The 25,178-nt window shown below is 42.5% G+C and overlaps 1 protein-coding gene across 5 annotated transcripts in view; it reads right to left on the bottom strand.

Annotated features, from left to right (window-relative positions):
• RNF216 (ring finger protein 216) overlaps positions 1–25,178 on the bottom strand; it is a 178,391-nt gene that overhangs the window by 97,096 nt on the left and 56,117 nt on the right. For all 5 annotated transcript variants that reach the window (XM_066273435.1, XM_066273433.1, XM_066273436.1 and 2 more), the window contains 6 exons: positions 23,755–23,869; positions 13,948–14,087; positions 12,269–12,319; positions 11,077–11,214; positions 8,254–8,402; positions 7,294–7,372 (listed from right to left, as the gene is read on the bottom strand). In XM_066273435.1, coding sequence (XP_066129532.1) covers positions 7,294–7,372; positions 8,254–8,402; positions 11,077–11,214; positions 12,269–12,319; positions 13,948–14,087; positions 23,755–23,869 — 672 coding nt within the window. The remainder of the gene's footprint in view (positions 1–7,293; positions 7,373–8,253; positions 8,403–11,076; positions 11,215–12,268; positions 12,320–13,947; positions 14,088–23,754; positions 23,870–25,178) is intronic.

The raw sequence follows: 25,178 nt of genomic DNA, 5'->3' as shown, positions 1-25,178 counted from the left end.
TTTTTGAGAACACTCCATACTATTTTCCATAGCACCCGTACCATTTTGCATTCCCACCAAAAATGCACAAGGGTTTCAATTTCTCCACATCCTTGCTGACACTTACTTTGTTTTGTTTGTTCATTTTATTTTTTACAGTGGCTATCCTAATAGATGTGAGGTAATTCCTTACTGTGGTTTTATTTTATTTTATTTCTTTTTTACAGAGACAGAGTGAGAGTCAGAGAGAGAGAGATAGGGACAGACAGACAGGAATGGAGAGAGATGAGAAGCATCAATTATTAGTTTTTCATTGGGATACCTTAGTTGTTCATTGATTGCTTTCTCATATGTGCCTTGACCGTGGGCCTTCAGCAGACTGAGTGACCCCTTGCTTAAGCCAGCAACCTTGGGTCCAAGCTGGTGAGCTCTGCTCAAACCAGATGAGCCCGTGTGTCTTGAACCTGGGTCCTTCCGCATCCCAGTCTGACGCTCTATCCATTGCGCCTCCGCCTGGTCAGGCTTACTGTGGTTTTAATTTGTGTTTCCTGATGATTAGTGATGATGAACACCTTTATATATATACCAGTTGGCTATTTGCATGTCTTCTTTTTTTAAAAAAAAGATTTTATTTATTGATTTTACAGAGAGAGGAGAGAGAGAGGCAGGGGAATGAGAAGTATCAACTCATAGCTGCTTCACTTTCTCATAGCTGTTTCATTTTCGTTGTTCAGATTGTTTGTTGTATGTGCTTTGACTGGGCAAAGCCCAGGGCTTCAAACCAGTGACCTCCACATTCCAAGTTGATACTCTATCCACTGCATCACCACAGGCCAGGCACAAATCACATCTTTTAATATTGTGTATTCATTAATATATTTTATAGTTATATACTTTTGTCTTTTAAATCCTATACCAGAATTGGCCTGACCAGGCAGTAGTGCAGTGGATAGAGCGTCGGACTGGGATGCCGAGGACCCAGGTTCAAGACCCCGAGGTCGCCTGCTTGAGCGCAGGCTCATCTGGTTTGAGCAAAAAGCTCACCAGCTTGAACCCAAGGTCGCTGGCTCGAGCAAGGGGTTACTCAGTTTGCTGAAGGCCCGCAGTCAAGGCACATATGAGAAAGCAATCAATGAACAACTAAGGTGTCACAATGCGCAACGAAAAACTAATGATTGATGCTTCTCATCTCTCCGTTCCTGTCTATCCCTCTCTCTTTCTTGCTGTCTCTGTAAAAAAAAAAAAAAAAAAAAAAAAAATCCTATACCAGAATTGAAAGTGATTACATCCACATTACTGTACTCGGGGTTTGTCTATATATAGTATTTATCTGTGAGCTTTTTTTTTTTTTTTTTTTAAATTTATTTATTCATTTTTAGAGAGGAGAGAGAGAGAGGGAGAGAGAGAAACAGAGAGAGAAGGGGGGAGGAGCTGGAAGCATCAACTCCCATATGTGCCTTGACCAGGCAAGCCCAGGGTTTCGAACCGACAACCTCAGCATTTCCAGGTCAACGCTTTATCCACTGCGCCACCACAGGTCAGGCCTATCTGTGAGCTTTTTTATACCTTTATGTGTTTTTCTGTTGGCTATCCATCATCCTTTCATTTTAACTTGAAGGAGTCCCTTTATAGCAATTCTTGTAAGGCAGGTCTAGTGGTGATAAACTATCTCAGCTTTGGGAATGAGGAAAAGTTATGCTGAATACTGTATTCCTGACTGGCAGAATTTTTTTTTAATTCTTTCAGCACTCTCAATATGTCATTACTTTCTTCTGTCCTGCAAGGTTTCTGCTGAAAAATTCACTGAGAATTTTATGGGAGCTCCATTGTATATGACAAGTTGCTTTTCTCTTGTAGTTTTAAACTCTTTGTCTTTGACTTTTGACAATTTGATTGTAAGGTATCTCAGTCCATCCTAATTGGAAAGCATTTGGCTTTTTGAATTTGGATGTCTACTTCCTTCCCCAGACTTTGAAAGTTTTGGCCATTATTTTTTCAAGTAAGATTTCTGACTCTTTCTCTCCTCCGGGGAGTCTAAAAATGCTTATATTGACCTGCTTGATGGTGTCCCATACATTCCATCTCTAAGCTTCCCTTAGGCTTCTTTATTTTTCTTTTTGCTTCTCTGCTTAATTTCAAATGATCAGTCTTTGAGTTTGTGGATTCTTTCTTCTCCTTGATCAAGTCTGCTATTAAGCACTTCTAGATAAATGTTCAATAATTTATTGCACCAATTTTCAACTGGTGTGCCACAAGAGGCATACTGATGTGTCGCAAAAAATTTTTAAACATGCAATACCTGATTATTTAGTCAGGGACACTACTGACCTCTTTTCCTTTTAACTGCCAAATAAAAAAATGACAACAGCCAACACAACAATAGCTCTCTGTTGTGTATGAATCAAAATTATACTTATCTTCTTTGTCATGTTGGCACAAAATACATATTTTTATGTGTCAAAGCATTTTAGTAATTAGTTCATGTGTATCATAAGATGAAGGTTAGAAATCCCTGATTTACTGCACTCTTCAGCTCCAAATTTGTTTGGTTCTTTTAAAGTATCTCTTCTTTGTTGATATTTTTTTTTCTTTTTTTTTGTATTTTTCTGAAGCTGGAAACGGGGAGAGACAGTCAGACTCCCGCATGCGCCCGACCGGGATCCACCCGGCACGTCCACCAGGGGTGACGCTCTGCCCACCAGGGGGCGATACTCTGCCCCTCCGGGGCATTGCTCTGTTGCGACCAGAGCCACTCTAGTGCCTGGGGCAGAGGCCAAGGAGCCATCCCCAGCGCCCGGGCCATCTTTGCTCCAATGGAGCCTTGGCTGCGGGAGGGGAAGAGAGAGACAGAGAGGAAGGAGAGGGGGAGGGGTGGAGAAGCAGATGGGCGCTTCTCCTGTGTGCCCTGGCCGGGAATTGAACCCGGGACCTCTGCACGCCAGGCCAACGCTCTACCACTGAGCAAACCGGCCAGGGCCGATATCTTCATTCTTATCATTTCATGACGTTTCTGAGCTCACAGAGTCTCTTCATGATAATTATTTTGAATTCTTCATCAGGTAATTAATACACCTCAATTTCTTCAAGGTCAGTTTCTAAAGATTTATTTTGTTCTTTTGTTGGACCATGTTTCTTCTTGTGCCTGGTAACTTTGTGTTGGAATCCACACATTTGAGAAAAGTCACCTCTCCTAGTCTTTACAGATAAGCTTTGTTCAGGGAAAGATCTTCACTAATCAGCCTGGCTATAGATTCTGTGACCCTCTAAAACCTTTTCTGTGGATGTCTTATTTGGATTTATGTGTCTAAATTCCCAGTTGGAGAAGTTTTGCTGGTTTCTTTTTCAGAAGCTTGTAATCTGTTGCTCCCTCTGGTGTCAGTCTACAAAGCTGCAGGCTTTCTTCCTCTAAGATGCTTAGTTCTTTTTTGTTCTCAGAGGCCTGTCAGTGCTCTGAGTCAGGCAAGATAGAAACCAGCCCCTTGCATAGTCTTCCAACAGCCAGAATGTTGGACATATGCTCCAATGCTTTCCCTCCTTAGGGAGAAGCCAGGAGTTAGGAGATTTCTCTAACATTAAGCAGAGAGGAATGGCAATGACAAGGTAAATATATGCTAGCTCAAACCACTGCCTTTGTTCTCAATTGTCACTACCTGGTGCCCTTTCCTGTTTAGATTCAGGACAGATAGAGAATCCAGCGCCTTGGGCAGTCCTCTGAGAAGTCTGGAAGTTAGATGTATTCTCTGTCTTCTCATTCCCTCCCCAGGGAGAAGTTAGGAGTTTCCTCCCAACTGATCTGGTTGGAGGGCTCTGGTGAGTGAGTTCCATGAGTTTTCCTACAGGCTTCACTGCAGCTGGTTTTTGCACTGTTTGGAGCACAAGAGCCTCTTTACTAATTTCCAGATTTCTCATGAAGAGAACTGTTCTGTGTATTGATGAATCAGTATTACTGTGGGAAAAGAAGGGTCTGAGGCTGCCCATTCTGCCATCTTATGACTATAAACTATATGTTTTTACCACTCTTTAAGTAAGTAACCTATTTCATGTACATTCACATTTCACTGGCCAAAGAAGCTACATTATTATCTCCAAGTTCAACAGGACATGTACATTTCTCCCACAGAGAGAAAACAGAGTATTTGGTGTGTTTGCCTAGGATCTTACGAGCCTCCCGAGGCTTTCATGACATCCCAGGTCGGATGTTCCTGACACTCATGGGATGCCATTTCAGATCCGTGCGCATCTTCATGCCTGCTTGTAATGGGCCTTGAAAATAATGGCCTTCCTTTCTCTTTGGCCCTCCAAACTGTGTATCAGCACTCTTATTATAGAGTCTAATTGGGCATCATACCAGAAAATGTAGTTCCTAGTTCCATCTGGGTGATCCATGGAGACTCCAGACGAGGTGGTGCTGATAGGCATCTCTCAAGGGCCAAACAAATTTCCCTGGTATTTTATTCCCCTCACCCCTCTGCATCAGAATGGTGTCAAGACTGCACGGCTCTAGCCCCACCTAGCTCATAAACCTTTCACACTCCCAGGACCAGTCAGTTGTCCAGGATGCTCCTGCTCCTTGGGCCCAGAACATCTCAACATCTTTATTTTCATTTCACTCCCACCTTTTCCCTGCCTTGGCTACTGCCTCCTTGCTCTCTGTATCTTAGGGCAGTCAGTTACTCCACTTTTCTTTCTTTTTTTTTTTTTTTTAAATTTTATTTATTTTATTTTTTTTATTATTTTTTTTATTTATTCATTTTAGACAGGAGAGGGAGAGACAGAGAGAGAGGAGAGACAGAGAGAGAGAAGGGGGGAGGAGCTGGAAGCAACAACTCCCATATGTGCCTTGACCAGGCAAGCCCAGGGTTTCGAACCGGCAACCTCAGCATTTCCAGGTCGACGCTTTACCCACTGCGCCACCACAGGTCAGGCACTCCACTTTTCTATTTGCAAGATGCCAGAGACTCAGAACAGACTGAGGTGGTGACAAATTAAACACAGTTTTAGTCCATTTATTTGATTTCTTCCTTCCTTTTCCAATATATTCTTTCATTTCAAGGCAGAGATATATTATTCCATTCTGATCATGCTATTTTAGAAAAATGACTTAAAAGATTACTTGTCTAGCCTGACCAGGTTGTGGCGCAGTGGATAGAACGTCAGACCAGGATGCAGAAGGACTCAGGTTCAAGACCCCAAGGTCGCCAGCTTGAGTGCGGGCTCATCTGGCTTGAGCAAAAAGCTCGCCAGCTGGGACCCAAGGTCGCTGGCTTGAGCAAGGGGTTACTCGGTCAGGGCACATATGAGAAAGCAATCAATGAACAACTAAGGTGTCATAACGAAAAACTGATGATTGATGCTTCTCATCTGTCTCCATTCCTGTCTGTCTGTCCCTATCTATCCCTCTCTCTGTCCTTGTAAAAATAAATAATTAAAAAAAAGATTACTTGTCTAAGTGCAGTGGTTTCCAACTGACACTATTAGCTTTTTTTTTTTTTTTTTTAATTTACTGATTTTAGCTAAAGAGGAAGGGAGGAGGAAAGAGAGAGAGAGAGAGAGAGAGATGGGAACATCAATCTGTTCCCATATGTACCCTGGCCAGGGCTTGAACTGGAAACCTCTGCATTTCGGGATGATGCTCTACCAACCGAGCTATCTGCCCAGGGTCCACTATTATCTTCACACAACATCAGGGTGGCTCTTTCGTGAATCAGCACTAAATTTCTGGCGGATTAGCCTGACCAGACCGGTGGCGCAGTGGATAGTGTCAAACTGGGACGCGGAGGACCCAGGTTCAAGACCCTGAGGTCGCCAGCTTGAGCGTGGGCTCATCGGGTTTGAGCAAGGCTCACCAGCTTGAGCCCAAGGTCACTGGTTCGAGCAAGGGGTCACTCAGTCTGCTGTAGCTCCCCCTCTCCCCAGTCATGGCACATATGAGAAATCAATCAATGAACAACTAAGGAACCTCAACAAAGAACTGATGTTTCTCATCTCTCTCCCTTCCTGTCTGTCTGTTTCTATCTGCCCCTCTCTCTGACTTTCTCTGCCTCTGCCACACACACACACACACACAAAAAAAAATTTCTGTCAGACTAGCAACAGTCTGTAGACTGATGGTTGAAAACACTAAGTGGATGCTAATGTTCATTAAAAACTCTAAGTGGCTGCCCTACCCAGTTAGCTCAATTAAAGCGTCATCCCAAAAAGCCAAGGTTGTGGGTTTGATCAATGGTCAGGGCACATACAAAAATTAATCAATGAATGTATAAATAAGTGGAACAACAAATCAATGTTTCTCTTTCTCTCCTCCCCCTTCCTCTGTCTCAAATCAATTTAAAAAAAACACCTCTCAGTGGCATGTAAATGGTTGACAAAGTTTAAGACATTCTTAATTCAAAGAACAGGAGTCTAGTTAAAGAGAAGAAATATTTTCAACAGTGAGGTTACTGGATAGCTTGGATCTCACCTGACACAGTTAGTTCTTATGGGAATAGCTGAGTGAATATTCTACCAGACATGACAGAGATACCAACATGATGCCCAGTTCTTTAATCAAAGAAGTGAGGCTAGGCCCTGGCCGGTTGGCTCAGTGGTAGAGCATTGGCCTGGTGTGCAGGAGTCCCGGGTTCGATTCCCGGCCAGGGCACACAGGAGAAGCGCCCATCTGCTTCTCCATCCCCCCTCCTTCCTCTCTGTCTCTCTCTTCCCCTCCCGTAGCCGAGGCTCCATTGGAGCAAAAAGATGGCCTGGGCGCTGGGGATGGCTCCTTGGCCTCTGCCCCAGGCGCTGGAGTGGCTCTAGTTGCGACAGAGCGATACCCCGGATGGACAGAGCATCACCCCCTGGTGGGTGTGCTGGGTGGATCCCGGTCGGGCGTATGCGGGAGTCTGTCTGACTGCCTCCCTGTTTCCAGCTTCGGAAAAAGTAAAAAAGAAGAAGTGAGGCTAAAACTTAGAAAATGGCAGGGTGTGAAATTATTTGAGCACAACAGGGTGGTAAAAAGAGAAACCAAGAATAATGTTGACATTGTGGAAGAAACAGAACTCTTCACACTTCACATTTCAATACCGGCCTTTATAGAAAGATGGTACAAAACAGAGATCCTGAGCTTTGTGACTACAATTCCACCAGTGGCCCTGTCTGTAACCATGTCAACCACCATTCATAAAGTACTGATCTTCATTTGCTTTCACGAAAAGTAGAGCACTCAAACCCTTCTCATGGGTCAGCACACAGAGAACCAGTAGATATTTGTGTCATTAAGGTAACTCATAATACCATCATTCAAATGTAAACATAGAAAAGAGTCTTCCTTCCTACCTTTCGGCAGCGAGGGTTGGGACAACTGAACCTCTTCACATCACTGTCCAGCAGGGCAGGAAAGCTGCAGGAGGGGCACCTACAGCCAGAACAGAAGGCATGTTACTTCAAATATAAAGCCTGTTGTAGTTCCATGGGACTGTTCATACTATGATAAAGTTTTCAGCTGGACGGCCACACCTCTGTTTACTCCTTACTCTTTATTAAAACACAGACTGAGGCTCTCCTTTATTCATGCTCCATCAGGAAATGTAGGTGCCATTCTGGGTCCTGCCTCAGTACAAACCATTCAACAAATAGTGCCTTTCAAAAAAAAAAATAATAATGCCTTTCTGAGAACTCCTCGTACATGTTACCCTGACTCCAACCCAATGTACAACATTTATACCTACAAGCTTGGTCATTAAGAGATGCCTAGGAATGTAGGCAAAAATTGGAACTTCAGATTTTTCCATTAATAAAATTATTCTTTTAGCCTGACTGGTGGTGGTATAATGGATAGAGCATCGACCTGGGATGCTGAGGTCTCAGGTTCAAAACCCCAAGGTCGCTTGGCTTGAGCAGGAGCTCATCTGGCTTGAGTGCGGGGTCGCCAGCTTGTGAGATAATCAACATGATCTCATGGTCATTGGCTTGAAGCCCAAGGTCACACTGGCTTGAGTATGGGGTTACTGGCTCAGCGGGAGCCCCCACCCAGGGGCCAAGGCACATATAAGAAATAATAAATTAACTAAAATACCACAGTTACAAGTTGATGCTTCTCATCTTTCTCGCTTCCTGTATCTCTCTCCAAAAAAAAAAAAAAAAAAAAAAATTCTTTTATTGCTCAGCAAGAAATGCCAGAAGACCTGGGAGATATAGCTCTGTTACAGAATTTTTATCACCTGATGCAAGTACTCAGGTAGTGTGCCTAATGAGGAATGAGTTGACAGATGACACTCTCCGACTCTGAAAACTCACCTGACAAGTTCATCAGCATAGGCTGCAGCGACTTCTTCTTCAGCTTTCCGCTCGTAGTATTTATACAGGATGGTTTGGGGTAGCACCTTTTCCAGTTCGCTGGTTGGGAACGAACATGTGCAGCTGCCTTCCATGCAGCTGAGCTCTGACTAGAATGATGCAGGCAAAGAGAAAAGAAAGAAAATTCAATCATGGTTTCAGAAAAATGAAAAGCCTCAGTGGTTAATGCATTTTTTTTAAACAAAGTATCTGTTTTCTCTCTCTTTTTGTTTTTTTTACAGAGACAGAGAGAGAGAGAGTCAAGGAGAGGGATAGATAGGGACAGACAGACAGGAACAGAGATGAGAAGCATCAATCATCAGTTTTTCATTGCGACACCTTAGTTGTTCATTGATTGCTTTCTCATATGTGCCTTGACCATGGGCCTTCAGCAGACTGAGTAACCCCTTGCTCGAGCCAGTGACCTTGGATCCAAGCTGGTGAGCTCTGCTCAAACCAGATGAGCCCACGCTCAAACTGGCAACCTCAGGGTCCCAAACCTGGGTCCTCAGCATCCCAGTCCGACGCTCTATCCACTGCACCACTGCCTGGTCAGGCAGTAGTTAATGCATTTAAAGCAAATAAATCGTGGTTAAGAACACAAGTTCTGAGATGATAAAAATCTGACCTCTCTTCTCTAAGAAAACCACTCAGAACAAGGAAAGCATGAAACAAAAACACAAAGTTCATCTTTGATACCCCCAAAGAACCTCTACCAGGCCAAACCACAGCACATGATGACAGAAAGTGGGCGAGGAAGGGTAAAAGCCTTGGCAGACTGGAGGGAAAGATCACAGCTCAGTGTCTGAAAAGAAAATATTTATGAGTGGCAAGCTGCTTTCCTCTACAGCCCATGGAAAGGCTGGAGGTCTAAACATCTTGGAAGGCAGAGGTGAGTGATAGGGTGGGAATTGACAGAAAAATAAACTAAAAACCAAAGTATTATTTGAAAAGCCTCCAGTTCCTAATCCCTTCACCTGGAATCAGGTGACTAAAACTCTTCCAAGAGAAAGGAGGACAGTCTCTGGAACAGCTGGATCAGAGGGCTCTGGACTTCATCTTCAAAGTCACTTATAGCAGGCTGAGTCCTCACACCACAGCACTCTGACCTCTGCTGCTTTTGGCCATTTTAAAAGACCCTTGTAATGATAGCTGGCCCACCTGGATAATCCAGAACAATCTCCCTATGTTAAGGTGATCTGATTAGCAACCTTCATTCCCCTTTGCCATGTAAGGTAGCATATTCACAGGTTCTGAGAATAAGAAAGTGGACATCTTTAGGGGTGGGGCATTATTCTGCCAATCATAACCACTCTGCTCATAATAGTTACTCAGTCCTGGACTAAACAACAACTGACTTTAGAATAACTGATGTAGCCTGACCTGTGGTGGCGCAGTGGATAAGAGCACTGATCTGGAATGCTGAGGTTGCCAGGTCAAAACCCTGGACTTGGCCAGTCAAGGCACATACAAGCAAGCAATGAAAAACTAAACTGAAGCAACTATGAGTTGATACCTCTCATTCCCCTACTCTGTAAAATCAATAAATAAAATCTTAAAAAAAAGAATAATTGATGTAGAGTGATTTGATTATTGCTTGAGTGTTTACAAAAGCAATTTTGGTTTTTAATTGTTCATTAAAAACAGAATAAAGCTTTCAATATTATGTTATGCAGGTGTCAAGAGAAACTGACTTTGAAAGGAGAAACAATAATCTTGCATAAAAGTTACTGATTTTAGCCCTAGCTGGTTGGCTCAGTGGTAGAACATTGGCCAAGGCTCCACTGGAGCAAAGTTGGCCCGGGCGCTGAGGATGGCTCTGTGGCCTCTGCCTCAGGCGCTAGAGTGGCTCTGGTTGCAACAGAGCGACGCCCCAGATAGGCAGAGCACCACCCCCGGTGGGTGTGCCGGGTGGATCCCGGTTGGGCAGATCCCGGTCGGGCGCATGCGGGAGTCTGTCTGCCTCCCCGTTTCCAACCTCGAAAAAAAAATACAAAAAAAAAGTTATTGATTTTAACATAACTATAAAATCTTTAAAAAGTCTGTTTTTGTTTTTTTGTATTTTTCTGAAATTGGAAATGGGGAGGCAGTCAGACAGACTCCCACATGCGCCCGACCGGGATCCACCTGGCACGCCCACCACGGGTGGTGCTCTGCCTATCTGGGGCGTCGCTCTGTTGCAACCAGAGCCACTCTAGCGCCTGAGGCAGAGGCCACAGAGCCATCTTCAGCGCCCGGGCCAACTTTGCTCCAGTGGAGCCTTGGCTGCAGGAAGGGAAGAGAGAGACAGAGAGGAAGGAGAGGGGGAGGGGTGGAGAAGCAGTTGGGTACTTCTCCTGTGTGCCCTGGCTGGGAATCGAACCCAGGACTCCTGCACGCCAGGCCGACGCTCTACCACTGAGCCAACCAGCCAGGGCTTAAAGTCTGTTAAAAATACTAATTTGCACCCCAATTAAAACAGGCTACAAAAGTCTCTCTTTTGGAGTTTGCCCTTCATTTTTCTTACAAATAGGAAAATGAGAGAAGCAGCAGGTGGTCCTGCAGCAGGGAAGGACGGGAGTGTGGAAGAATACAGTTCTTGACAAGAAACCTGCTGTGTTAGGAACCAGCACAATCACACAAATCACAGACTGTCTAGGAATCACACACATTAATATGTCTTAGCAGAGTTCTACCTAGCTCCAAAAAAGGCACTCCCAGGAGGCATTCATGCTTGTCTATAAATGTGGTTGCCTCAGACTCTGTGAACGCTTCCTACCTGTGGGTGTATTCCCCAGTTCTTACCTTTCCAGATCCAAAGACTGCCTCCTGGGCATATCTGATGAGACACTCTTTGCAGAACAAGTGAGCGTCTGCACACTGTGTCAACTCCTCGAATGGAAACTCCCCGTAGCAGCAGCGGCACTCAATCAGCTGGCCGTCCTGTAGGCGGCCACAAACACACGTGAACTCCCCCCCACACTCGAGGAGACAGCGAGCAGGTTTCATGCCCTCCTCCCCCAACAGCAACCTGAGGTAAAGAGCAACCCCTGGAAGCCATAAAACAATGCTGAGCTGTTTTCTTCTATGTAAAATGTAGCTTGAAATCCAGTACAAATATTAATACATAAGGAAAATGAGACTTTCACTTTCTCTGGGGTATTTTTTTGGTGTCATCCTTTGTTTTTTTAAATTTTATTTATTCATTTTTAGAGAGGAGAGAGAGAGAGAAGGGGGGAGGAGCTGGAAGCATCAACTCCCATATGTGCCTTGACCGGGCAAGCCCAGGGTTTCGAACCAGCGACCTCAGCATTTCCAGGTCGATGCTTTATCCACTGCACCACCACAGGTCAGGCTCATCCTTTGTTTAATGTTACCATATGCATGGATTCCACAGTGCCAGCAGAACTATATACCATCTGCAATCAGACTATATTGCTAACATGACTATAAGAGTAAGAAACAAGTGGCATGATGGATGTTATCTGAAAAGCTTCAAAGTTGGATTTTTCTCTTCTTGTTATAAGACAGTAGTATGAAATCATGTTGCAACCCAAGCTTTACCTTCAGGGACCACTGAAGCTAACTAACTACAGCAGTAACCACACTAATATTCCACCCATGGAAGAAAAGGCAGCTATGTGAGGAGCAGAGAGACAACAGAACCCAGCTGGCCCTGAGATTATAGAGATTGCTTTCTCTCTCTCAATGATATCTGGGTTCTAAATTTTCCCCTAAGAGTTATGCAATGGATTCTAGGCAGTGTTACTTAACAGGAACACAACTCTCATCATCTCCCCTTCAATTCTCATCCAGTCTGGTATTAAGAATGACAATAATGGTCCAAGTATCTGACTGTAATGTGGTTACAAACTCAGCAGATCAACAGGAGTTTACCCAGGAACCAAGGTGCTAATAAAATGCTGAGAAAATGTGATAAGAAAAACAGCTCACAAAAAATACTAGAATAAATGATTTAGGTTAATTTGCAAAATACCTTTTGATATTGTTCTTCATTCATCTGCAGAGCAAGCAAAAAGTCTTCATGCTGAGGAACAAAAAAATCAGACATGCAGATACAAATTTAGTAAAGATGCTACAAACCATTTAGAATTTATTTCCACAGACATAAAAGAACAATTAATAGTCATCTCTTCAGTTACATGGTTTAGTAGTTTAAAATTTACTTTATCAAATTTGACCCTCAAAAACATCTTTTCAATACTCTGAAAAAAATGGGAAAAATGTGCAAAGTGCTTTTGCTACACCCTGGGCATGACGATCATCTGAAGGAGAAGCCCTTGAACCACTGGTTTGCAAGCTGCTGAATTAGGCACTACTTTTTTTTTTAACAGAATACCATTTTTACATAAAAAAATGACAGGAAAACTGTGATTATTCAAGATTAGGTATTTGGCAGACATTTTCTCAAAACTGAGTAACGTGATTATTTGTGGCCAATGATAAAATTCTAGCTCTCAAGCAGAAACTAGAATTCTGGAGGAGTTACCTTGATTCATCTGTCACAGACTTACCTGACCACCTGTTATTTTTACCACATTAAGGTCACACTGCCTTTTTTTTTTTAACTTTTTCCATTAACTTGAGGGACAGGAAGAAGTGACAGGGAGTAGCATCAACTCATTATTACAATTAATTATTCCATTTAGTTGTGCACTTATTGATTGCTCCTCGTATGTGTCTTGACTGGGGATCAACCCCGCAACCTTGGAGTGCTGGGACAACGCTCTATCCACTGAGCCACCTAGCTAGGGCCAGACATTACCGTTTTTGAATGCATGGTGATAAAGAAAATGATTACTGGTACAATTTGGTACCACTGATTCAACTCATGCTAAAGCACTGTTGCTTTTGTTCTGTCAGTACAAATTCAACACAGTGAAAGGTAAATCACATTTATCATTATTACAAGAGATCTGAGCCTGACCAGGCAGTAGCACAGTGGATAGAGCATTGACCTGGAACGCCAAGGACCCAGGTTCAAAAGCCAGAGGTCGTTGGCTTTAGTGCAGGCTTACCTGCTTGAGCGTGGGATCGTAGAGCCCATGGTCACTGGTGTGAGCAAAGGGCCACTGGCTCAGCTAAAGCCATTCAGTCATGGCACGTACAAGAAAGCAATCAATGAATTAAGGTGATGCAACTATGAGTTGATGCTTCTCATCTCGCTCCCTTCTCTCTTGCTCTCTCATTTGTTTAAAAAAAAAATCTGACCTTACAGAATGCCTAAAGAATCTTGGGGAAGTCAGGAGTCTATGGGTCATACTTTCAGAGCTGCTGGTCAGAAAATATATATTAAACCACAAACATACATATTCTGGTTGACTGGCATCTGATGGTATATTTGGAAGAATTAAAGAGCTCAGTGGAATCTCTCTCTAGTTTTTCTCCATTAAAGGCTGAGGAAGGTCAAATAGTAATGTGTGCTAAGCTCCAACTAAAATTCTCTACCAACACTCTGATTTATGAAACTGTGAACTTTAGTCAGTATCATTAAAAATCCAGCTTTTAGTTTCTTTTCCTTTTAAAAACTGTATGATTTATTCAAATTAATCACACAAAAGAAAGGGCAAATCTTAAAAGATAGTTTTATCCTAAGCTCTAAAAGCAAAAAGTAAACCATAATCCCAGGAATTCACTGCACGCACATCTTCCTACCTCTGCCATCTCTTTGATTTTCTGTTCATAGAACTCCTGCTCTTGCTGCACAGCGGGAAGAAGGGCACGCTGGTCATAAGACCTACAGTGTCGCCGCTTATTTTCCAGAAAGAACATCCTCTTTTCTATTTTTATGTCACCTAGAAAATATGACAATGCAAAATCATGCAGACAAGTGTTTGTTAAGAAGGCAGGCCAGCCGTTCCAGTCTTCAGTGGCTTGAGCACCCATGTTTCTAGCAGCACATTTCATTCCTCTCCTATTGGATTTACCCTTTGGGAAAATTGGGCTCTATCCTATTCCTTAACCTACATGCACGTTTTGACTTTCAGGTCTTTTCCCCCCTTGTTACACTCCAATTGGAACATCTCTCCTATCGTGACAGTATTGTGCATGTGAATATACCAGTTTATTAGCCAGTCTCCTACTGAGGACAGACAGGTGGGTTTACAGCTTGGAGCTAGCACACACTGGGCTACTGAACATACATCTACAATTCAGTGGTGCACACAGGAAGGAATGGAATTGCTGCTCAATCAGCATTAGAAAACAATACCGATTTTCCAACGTGGTTCTTCTGATTTACTTTCCTTCCGACAGTGTATGTGAGCCCCAGTCATTCCACATCTGTGTCAACATGTGGTATCGCCAGTTTTCAATCTTAGCCATTCTGGTGGGTGTACTTGTGTCTTATGTATGTTTTTAAACTCTTTATTTTGAGGATTTCAAATAGAAAAGCTAAAAGAATAATACCTAGATTCACAATAAATTAACACTTTTAATAAGATACCAGAATGATAAATATTACATCATGTAAAACTGATCAGGTTTTCTATTTCTTTTGTTAATTTGGTAATTTACATTTTCTAGAAAATTGTCTTCTCCATCCAGATTTTCTATTTACTCACAAAAGCCTGTTCTTTGTATATCTTTTGATTTTTACCAATATTTACTATATCAGGCTCCTGACACACTTTCTTTTCTTATTCATTCTCACTAGATTTAAAAAATAAAAAAATTCTTTTCTTGTTTAGAAAACCAGTTTTTTTGTTCTCTACTCTTTTTCATAGTACTATGTGTACACCGTTCTGCCAACATTGTCTGGTCTTTTTTTTTTTAATTTATTGATTTGAGTGAGACAGAGACACAGAGAAAGAGGCAGGGGGTTTGAACTGTTGCTCCACCATTTATGAATTTATTGGTTGATTCTGGCATGTGCCCTGACCAAGGATCAAACCCGGCGGCTCGGCATATTGGGACAACACTCTAACCAGGTGCTACCTGGCCAAGGCCAATACCACCTGGTCTTAATCACTATAGCTATGTAATAAGTCTTGAAATCAGGTAGACCGATTTCTCCTACTTTAAAAAATATATAAGGTCTATCGGAAAGTTCTGTCTGTTTTTGGAATAAAACAAAATACAAATTTTTCTTACTGTCAATAAACTTTATTAAATAATATAATTACCATTATTATTAATGATTTCTTGCCAGCGTGAGGGCAATTTGTATATCTCATTTTTAAAAAATGTTTTATCTTTTGATGTGAAAAAATGAACCAGTGCTTGTTTGATATCTTCTTTATTTTTGAATTTTTTGCCCTTCAAAAAATTTTGTAAGAACAAAAACAAGTGATAGTCGGAGGGTGCTAAGTCCCGGGAATATGGTAGATGCGACAGACATGCTTCTGTAGCATTTCTTCCTTGTTGAAATTCGTAAAAATTACAGTGGCGTAAATGAACTTTATCAGTAGCCATGGATACAATATCGCTTCACACATAAGACTAACGTGAATCAACTTTGTTTTAGTTAACTTGCTATGTCAGTATGTATACATTAAGTGACAAAAATAGAGAGGCACACATGCGCCAAATAAACATGTGCTTACGTGTCGAAACTTGTTGTGATAGAAATGTACAGAGCTTTCCGGTAGACCTTATATATTTTAGCTGTTCTAGTATCTTGGCTTTCCATATCAGGATAAGCTTACCTATATCTACCAAAAGAATCTTACTGGGATTTTGACAGGAACTGTATTAAACCTGAACATGCTTACCTCAAAGATACTGCTGGTTTAATTCCAGATCACCGCAATAAAGTGAATACCATAATAAAGTCACAGAAACCTTTCGGCTTCCCAGTGCATATAAAAATTATATCTATGCCATACTATGTTGGGGACTGAAAGCCAACAGGGTCTTTGCAGTTTAGATTTTTTGGGTGACAGAAGTGTGGGGAAGTGGCAGTAAACTGACAGTCTGCTCAATCCCCCACCTCACTTGTTCTGTGAAGTTGCTAAAGGCTATTTTTTTTCCATACCTTCACTTTAGCTGTGGTGCTGGATTGTTTATACTCATCCTATCCCCCATGTCCCTCAGAAAGACTTGAGGCAATTTTCTTCTTATCCTTTGTTTTGTGAAGTTAAGATGTTATGTCTGGTGGGGGTTTTCTGCACTTGGTAGAATTCTTGAAATACCTTGGAAATGTGACTTTGTTTTAATAATCTCTGATTTACTAATGCTCTCACTTTGCCCTATAAATAGAGCAGGGTGAGGGGTGGAGAGCGTACTCTGTTCTCACTACCAGCTGCAGAGGCCTCCTGATCCCATCTTATTTATCTTTAAGTCTATTTTCTTTTTTTTTTTTAAAGATTTTATTTATTCATTTTAAAGAGTGAGAGAGAGAGAGAGAAGGGGGGAGGAGCAGGAAGCATCAACTCCCACATGTGCCTTGACCAGGCAAGCTCAGGGCTTCGAACCAGTAACCTCAGTGTTCCAGGCTGATGCTTTATCCCTTGCACCACCACAGGTTAGGCTAAGTCTATTTTCTTAATTCCGCGCCATTCCCACTTAGGACCTAGAATTACTAGCCGCGCTGGTTCACAGCAATACTATAGTTAAGTTTAGTAGCATTATATCTGTTGTAGTAATATAATGTTATAGTAGTTATAGATATGTAAAAAACAAAAATATGGAAGATATATAAAAGTAATTAAAATAATATTAAAAATTATTAAAATTAGATAAAGTTATGCCACTTGGATAGGAATTAATATAGTGGGTGCAGATGTGATAAACAGACTCTGATTTTTAAGCAGGGCCGCCCAGTTAGTATGTGTGTGAAGTTATACCTAGATAAGAAGTGGCTTGCCTGGCCGGTTGGCTCAGCGGTAGAGCATCGGCCTAGCATGCGGGGGACCTGGGTTCAATTCCCGGCCAGGGCACATAGGAGAAGCGCCCATTTGCTTCTCCACCCCCCACCCCCTCCTTCTTCTCTGTCTCTCTCTTCCCCTCCCGCAGCCAAGGCTCTATTGGAGCAAAGATGGCCTGGGCGCTGGGGATGGCTCCTTGGCCTCTGCCCCAGGCGCTAGAGTGGCTCTGGTCGTAGCAAAGCGACGCCCCGGAGGGGCAGAGCATCGCCCCCTGGTGGGCAGAGCGTCGCCCCTGGTGGGCGTGCCAGGTAGATCCCAGTCGGGCGCATGCGGGAGTCTGTCTGACTGTCTCTCCCCGTTTCCAGCTTCAGAAAAATACAAAAAAATAAAAAAATAAAATAAATAAATAAATAAAAAATAAAAAAAAGAAGTGGCTTGGATAAGAACATCTTAAAAAGTGGTTTGATGTAAACATTGCAGTAGATTAACATAAAAGAGGATTCCCTGCAAGAACTCCCAAAAAGGTGGTTTGAGGTGATAATCCTATAGATTGACACCTGTTAGAAGGTTCTGGCCAGAAAAGGTACTAAAGCTGAGGGCCCCCTGCTGCAGTAGTCACCCAGACTCCAACGTGAACGTGAACTGTCTCCACACCACTCTGAGCTCTGACCAAAGACAGCCGAGAGGAGCACGCCGACGGGGCCCCCTTAAGCTGTACCCAGGCACGCCAAAAGGATTTGTGAGTAATAAAATGCTTGTGTGATTATTGCAACTAACTCTGTGTGTTGGCTGTGCTTTTCCTCTGGTGGCAGTTAGTGTCGGCACTGATAAGTAGAATCCTCATAGCCGCCTCAAGAGTAGTCTTGAAGATGCTGCCAGCCCTGCTGATAAGCAGGAGTGTCCCACTGCACAGGGAAGTCGAATCATGGACGCCTGATTGACATAGAGCTTGGGCTCTATTGGGACAATATCTAAAAAAATGTACATACGTTATTTAAAAAATACTTTATTGCTAAAAAAAAAAATAGTAGCTATTACCTGAGAATTCAGTAAGTTATCTTTCTGCTGGTGGAGGGTCTGGCCTCGATGTTGAAAATGCAGAATACAATAAAATGAAATGCAATAAAAAAAGGTGGCCCTGGCTGGTTGGCTCAGTGGTAGAGAGTCAGCCTGGTGTGCGGGAGTCCCGGGTTCAATTCCCGGCCAGGGCACACAGGAGAAGCGCCCATCTGCTTCCCCACCCCTCCCCTTCTCCTTCCTCTCTGTCTCTCTCTTCCCCTCCCGCAGCCAAGGCTCCACTGGAGCAAAGTTGGCCCGGGTGCTGAGGATGGCTCTGTGGCCTCTGCCTCAGACGCTAGAACGGCTCTGGTTGCAACAGAGCGACGCCCCAGATGGGCAGAGCATCGCCCCCTGGTGGGCATGACGGGTGGATCCCAGTCTGGTGCATGCGGGAGTCTATCTGACTGCCTCCCCATTTCCAACTTCAGAAAAATACAAAAAAAAAAAAAAAAGGTCTGCCTTTATAGAATTTAGGAAGAGTTCATATCTTTACTATGTTGAACCTTCCAATCTATGAACACAGTATGTGTCTCCATTTTTTTTTATTAAGTGAGAAGCGGGGAGGAAACGACAGACTCTTACATGTGTTCTGATGGGGATCTGCCCCCTACTGTGTGATGCTCTGCCCATCTGGGGCTGCTGCTCCACTGCTTGGCAACTGAGTTATTTTAGCACCTGAGGTGAGGTCAGGGAGTGATCCTCAGCACCTGGGGCCAACTTGCTCAAACCATTTGAGCCATGGTTGTGGGAGAAGAGGAAGAGAAAAAGAGAGAGAGAGAGAGGGAGAGAGAGAGAAGGGAAGAGAAAGAGAGAGAGAAGGGGGAGGGGTGGAAAAACAGATGGTTGCTTCTCCTGTGTGCCCTGACCAGGAATCAAACCCAGGATTTCCACATGCCGGGCCGATGCTCTACCACTGAGCCAGCCGGCCAGGGCCAGTTTTGTAGTCTTCATCATGTAAGTCCTGTACATGTTTTGTTAGAATTACACCTAAGTATTTAATTTTGAGAGAAGCAATTATAAATGGTATTATGGTATTTTAACTTTGGTCCCACATGCTCATTGATAGTATATAGAAATACAATTAGGGTTGTTTAGTTGTTTTTTTTTCCCAAAGTGAGAAAGGGGGTTGGGGGGCAGGTAGACAGACTCCTGCATGCGCCCAACTGGGATCCACCTGGCATGCCCACCAGGAGGTAATGCTCTGATCATGTGGGGTGTTGTCTGTTGCGGCCGGAGCCATTCTAGTGCCTGAGGTGGAGGCCATAGAGCCATCCTCAGCGCCTGGGCCAACTTTTGCTCCAATGGAGCCTTGGCTGCAGGAGGGGAAGAGAGAGAGAGAGAGAAAGGAGAGGGGGAAGGGTGGAAAAACAGATGGGTGCTTCTGTGTGTCCTGGCCGGAAATCAAACTCAGGACTTCCACACGCTGCGCCAACAACTGGTTTTTGTAGGTTGATCTTATATCCTGCAACCTTACTGAACTCATTAATAGTCCTAAGAGTTAGTGGTAGATTCTCTAGTTTTCTATGCAGACTATCCAGTCATTTACTTATAGAGATGGTTTCATTTCTTCCTTTCTAGTCTGTACCTTTTATTTTCTTTATTGCCTACGCTAGAACTTCCAGGACTATGTTCAATAGCAGTGAACAGAAAACATCCTTTCCTTGCTCCTGATCTTGGGAATTGGGGGTAGGGGTAGGAAAGGAGTCACCATTATGACATTAGAAATATGTTTGTTTTTTTTTTGGTTTTTTTTACTGACTTTTAGAGTGGGGTGAGGTAAAGCTGGAAGCATCAATTTGTAGTAGTTGCTTCCTGTATGTGCCTTGACCGGGCAAGCTCAGGGTTTTGAACTGATGACTTTGTGTTCCAGGTTGATGCTTTATCTACTGTGCCACCGCAAGTCAGGCTAGAAATATGTAGACTTTTATTGTATTCATTACCAACTAAGAAAACTGCTCTCAATTCCTAACTTTCTGAGAGTTTTAAACACAGATAGGTGCTAAATATTGTTAAATACCTTTTCTGCATCAATTGACATAGCCAGATGATTTTTCTTCTTCAGTCTATTAATATGGTGGTTGTACTGGTTGATTTTTGAATACTTAACCAGCCTTGCATCCCTGGAATATACCTCATTTGGTCCTGGTACATATTTTTAAAATATTTTTATTTATATAAATATACCACATATATTTAAATATATATATGTGTAAGTTCCACTTCTTAATATTTTACTACAAGATTTTTGCACTTATATTTATGAGGAATAATTGGCCTGCAGTTTTATTTTTTTATATTGTCTTTCTCTGGTTTAATATCAGAGTAATACTAGCTCCATAAAATAAATTAGGAAGTTTTTCCTACTCTTCTATTTTCCAAAAGGGATTATGTAGAATTGGTGTTGATTCTTTTAAAAATGGTAGTGCCTGGCCAGGCAGTGGTGCAGTGGATAGAGCGTCGGACTGGGATGCCAAGGACCCAGGTTTGAGACCCCAAGGTCACCAGCTTGAGCGCAGGCCCATCTGGTTTGAGCAAAAGCTCACCAGCTTGGACCCAAGGTCGCTGGCTCAAGCAAGGGGTTACTCAGTCTGCTGAAGGCCCACGGTCAAGGCACATATGAGAAAGCAATCAATGAACAACTAAGGCAGTGGTTCTCAACCTGTGGGTCACGACCCCTGTGTTTTGGTCGTTCAAACCCCGCCAGGGTCGCGACCCACAGACTGAGAACCGCTGAACTAAGGTGTTGCAATGCGCAACGAAAAACTAATGATTGATACTTCTCATCTCTCCATTTCTGTCTGTCTCTCTCTCTCTGTCTCTGTAAAAAAAAAAAAAATGTCTGGGAGTATTTTCCAATGAAACCAACTGGGGCTGGATATTTCTTTTTTGGGATATTTAAAATTACAAATTCAATTTTCTTAATAGCTAAAGGGCTATGCAAATTATTTTATATGGGTAAGTTTTGGTAGTTTGTATTTTTTGATTAATCAGTTCATTTCATCTCAGTTATCATATTTACGTGTGAAAGTTCTTTACAGTATTTCTCTTTGGATATCTATAGGGTCTGGATTGATACCCCTTAAAAGAACGATCCTGATACTGGTAATTTGTGTATCCTTTCTTTTCTTGGCTTGCCTTGGTAGAGGTAATATGTTGTATTTTTATTGATACTCATCCAGTATCTAATCAGACTCTTCATGGGAGGCTATATAGTGTGGTCAGCTCATTAGGACCATAAAGAGTGCGGTTGAGGGAAAATCCCGTCTCTCTCTTTGAGCTAAGCAATGTATAGCACAAATAGCAGTGACAGAAGGTAAAGAATGGGATTCCTAGATCAGACGAAGGATTCTCAGTCTATGTGCTTATTAACTGTTGTCAAGAAAAGTTAAGTGTATTCATAAGTCATAAATATCAGACAACTAATATAAATCAAGTGTATTTTCTTATTTTTGAGAAAGAGAGGAAGGAATGGAGATGAGGAGCATCAACTTGTAGTAGCATCACTTTAGTTGTTTATTGATTGCTTTTCACACATGCCTTGACGGGGGTGGAGGTGGCTCAGGCTGAGCAAGTGACCCCTTGCTCCAACCAGTGACCTTGAGCATCAAGCCAGCAATCTTTGGGATCAAGGCAGAGACTGGGCATCATGTTGATGATCCTGCGCTCAAACTGGCAACCTGGGAGTTTGAACCTGGGACCTCAGCATCCCAGGTCAATGCTCTATCCACTGTACCACCTCCAGTCAGGCTCAAGTATATTTCCTATTTCTAACTTCCAGTGTCCTTAAAGATGTTCTAACAAGTGCAATATAAGAACTAGAATCTAAAATTAAAAGGGATCTACCTGAAAATAATAAGATGAAGTTAAGAGAGAAAAATGTCAGATGCATCAAAACTGAGAGAGGTCAGTGACTTAAAAAGCAAGGTGGGTGAACAGACCAGAGCTTAAAGTGGGATGTGTTTTGATTTTACAACATTCTTAGGCTGGAGAGACTTAAGTACAGAATCTAAATCACAGCTGTTGTCTTTATGCAGCAGATCTTTGGAGTACTTTGTCTGTCTTGGTACACCAAAACAGACACCTACTGAAATGCTAGCAAAGGGCACACAAGGAAGGAGAATGAGATGGCAACAGATAGATTCTAAGTCTTTTCAGACCATGGCAGGAACTTTCAGGAAGGTGCCCTTTGTCTTGATAAAAAAAAAAGAAAGTTTTCTAAAAGACAAAGCTGACCAACAAGGGAGTGTATCATCTTACAACATGGTACATTCCTTTCTTTACCACTGGGAGTCAGAGCGAATATGTAATGACTATGCATTAGGGATGCCTAAAGTGTGAACACATTTAGCTGAATGAAAAATCATTTACACACTGTTTTTACTTTCTCATTCTGCCACCACTTACCTGTGAGAATGTCATGTCAGGAGAGCACTGCTCCACATACTAGCTTGGGGACCTGACCTTAGAAGTCAGTGTCTAGAAGATTTTCTTTCAGGTCCCGAAGAATGCAGAAATACAAATACTTTGCAGTTCTACAGCTATCTCAGAAATTTTCCATTTAGTGACACATGAAATTAGGTTATGTAATTAAGCACAAATACAACAGAAAGGGAAATGTTCCCTTTTTTTATGATACAACAATCTACAGGAAAAGTTATAGTGGATTCTTTTACTGAACACAAGCAACTCAGATAAATTTGTTATAAAATTCAAAAAGTTAACCTTTGGGGGGGGGATCAGACCTGATGTAACCTCTTTGGAAGAGCTTTCAGCAGTTATTTTATCAATAACAGAAATTTAAATAAAGTGGCTACTTCAGAGGTGTTTGTTTTGTTCTGTGAGAAGCCCCTCTCAGGTGTGTAAATGACCCCTCTACTGTAAGCAATCCATCTCTGGTCTAGATTAGTGTTTTTCAAATGCTGGTCCACCAAAAATTTTGTATAGAATCTATAATCATTTGGTCTATAATCTTTACATAACATCAGGGTGGTTAACTCTTTCTCAGACTGCCATGAAATTTCTGGTGGACTCACACTGGTTCATAGACTGGTGGTTGAAAACCACTGGTCTAGACAGTCTTTACTAGTGATAAAGCTAATTCTTGTCAAACATCCAGGATCAGTTTCTCCCCAAGCTTAAGAGTGCCCCATGCAGTGGGATAAAGCGTCAACCTGGAATGCTGAGGTTGCCAGTTCAAAACCCTAGCCTTGCCAGGTCAAGGCACATATAGGAGTTGAAGCTTCCTGCTCCTCCCCCCCTCTTCTCTCACTCTCTCTCTCTCTCTCTCTCCCCTCTAAAATGAATAAATAAAAATAATTAAAAAAAAAAGGAGAGTGCCCCAAACACTTTCCCATGCGTGAATTCTCTACCACTGCACTACATTTTCCTGTCATAGTGTCTCCTAAGCAGAAAGAAGGAAGACGACACCTGTGGCCACTGTTAAAAATGCTAATGTGCTGTCTAAGCAGTCCACGTCAGGGTCACTACTTGGACTGGTCTGGAGGACAGTCCGTAAGCAGCTGTACCACGGTGTCCCTTCCAAGTGCATGGGAAGGGGATGGTTCTGCACACAGCTTCACACACAGTTTGCCATTACCTTGTTCAAACTTGAAATCTATGTAAGAATACTGATTCATTTCTTTTCTCTTTTTTCTTTTTCCACTGGTTTCTGGCGATAACTCCTGCCATTTTTTAATGGCATCAGAAAAGGCCTAAAATTGAAAAAGGGAAAGGTTACCTACCACTGTAGATGGGACACAGGAATACGTGAAAATACAGGCACTCCCTAAATCTCATTTTGACTCAGTTTCAGCTATTTCCCCTCCATGGCTTACAGAAATAGGTAGTGGCAAAACAAACAGGTAGCATTTCATTATTTTGTTTTCTCTGACTTTCATAAATTGCTATAATGCAGAACCAAAATGCCTGCTGACAAATTCAAGGGCAACATAAGAAAACAGAAACTGCCCCAATGGTCCTTGAATAAGTACAGGTTAAGTTACATAACAAGTGACTAGTGAGCTGTACCTCACAGGCATATCTTTACATGGTATTTCTCCAGTCAACACTCTCTGTTCTACTTCCTCCACATTCCTCGTTGCTCTCACCTTTGTACTGGAGCACAAAGTTCTTATGGCTGTGATAGTCCCTTTTTTCCATACCTTTTGCTTCTCCCTTTTTTAGATCTTTCCAATAAGCATTTAAATGTGCTCAAGTCGTTGCCATCTTAAAAAAGAAAACTGTCCTTCCCCTGGCCTCCCTCCCCTTTTAGCTACCAGTCCCTCTTTTCTTTTCTTCCTCTTTGTAGCCAAACTTATCAAAGAAGCCGTCTGTACACTGTTTTATCACCTCACCTCCCATGAGCTTTTCAACTTCTAAACCAGCATCGAACCCCACCTTCCCACTTAATACTCATAACATGAGGCTAACGTGAACACCTGGTGTTTAGTCGTCTTGACTATTCAGAGCTATTCATAATGTTGACTGCTCTCCTCTCCTGACTTCCTCCCTGCCTGCTCCTCCTCCACCAGCCTCCTCTCCTCGGGCTTTACAGGAAGTCCTCAAGGCAGTTTTGTCTCTTCTCACCTGACAGTCTCTCTAGCTATCTCATCCAGGCTGGGGAGGTTATATTCCATATGCACTTAACTATCAAAATTCCATCTCTAGTCCTTTCTTCCCATCTTTTGTGTTCATTCAAAACACCCAATGAATTATTGTTACTTGCTGGTCATTCAGTATTTTCCAGGTTGAATTCATGATCTTTCCCCTCCAAATGAGCTCTCCTACAGTTTGCCTCATCCTACACCCTCTTTACTGAACTCCTACTTATAACACTTAGGTTTGTGATTAAATGTCACTTGCTCAGAGAGGCCCACCTGGAGCCTCTTACTCTGGTTACACTCTTTCTAGGCACCTTGTATTTTTTTTTTTCAAAATACTTAGCCAGTTGTAATTATACACTCATTTGCTTGATGCTTGTTTCATGTTTTCTCCTCCACTGGACTGTGAGCCTCTAGAGCT

This window comes from Saccopteryx bilineata, chromosome 4 (genome assembly GCF_036850765.1).
Source record: "Saccopteryx bilineata isolate mSacBil1 chromosome 4, mSacBil1_pri_phased_curated, whole genome shotgun sequence".
NCBI lineage: Eukaryota > Metazoa > Chordata > Mammalia > Chiroptera > Emballonuridae > Saccopteryx > Saccopteryx bilineata.
The sequence above is the reverse complement of the archived record's forward strand: the minus strand, read 5'-3'. Positions and strand labels throughout refer to the sequence as shown.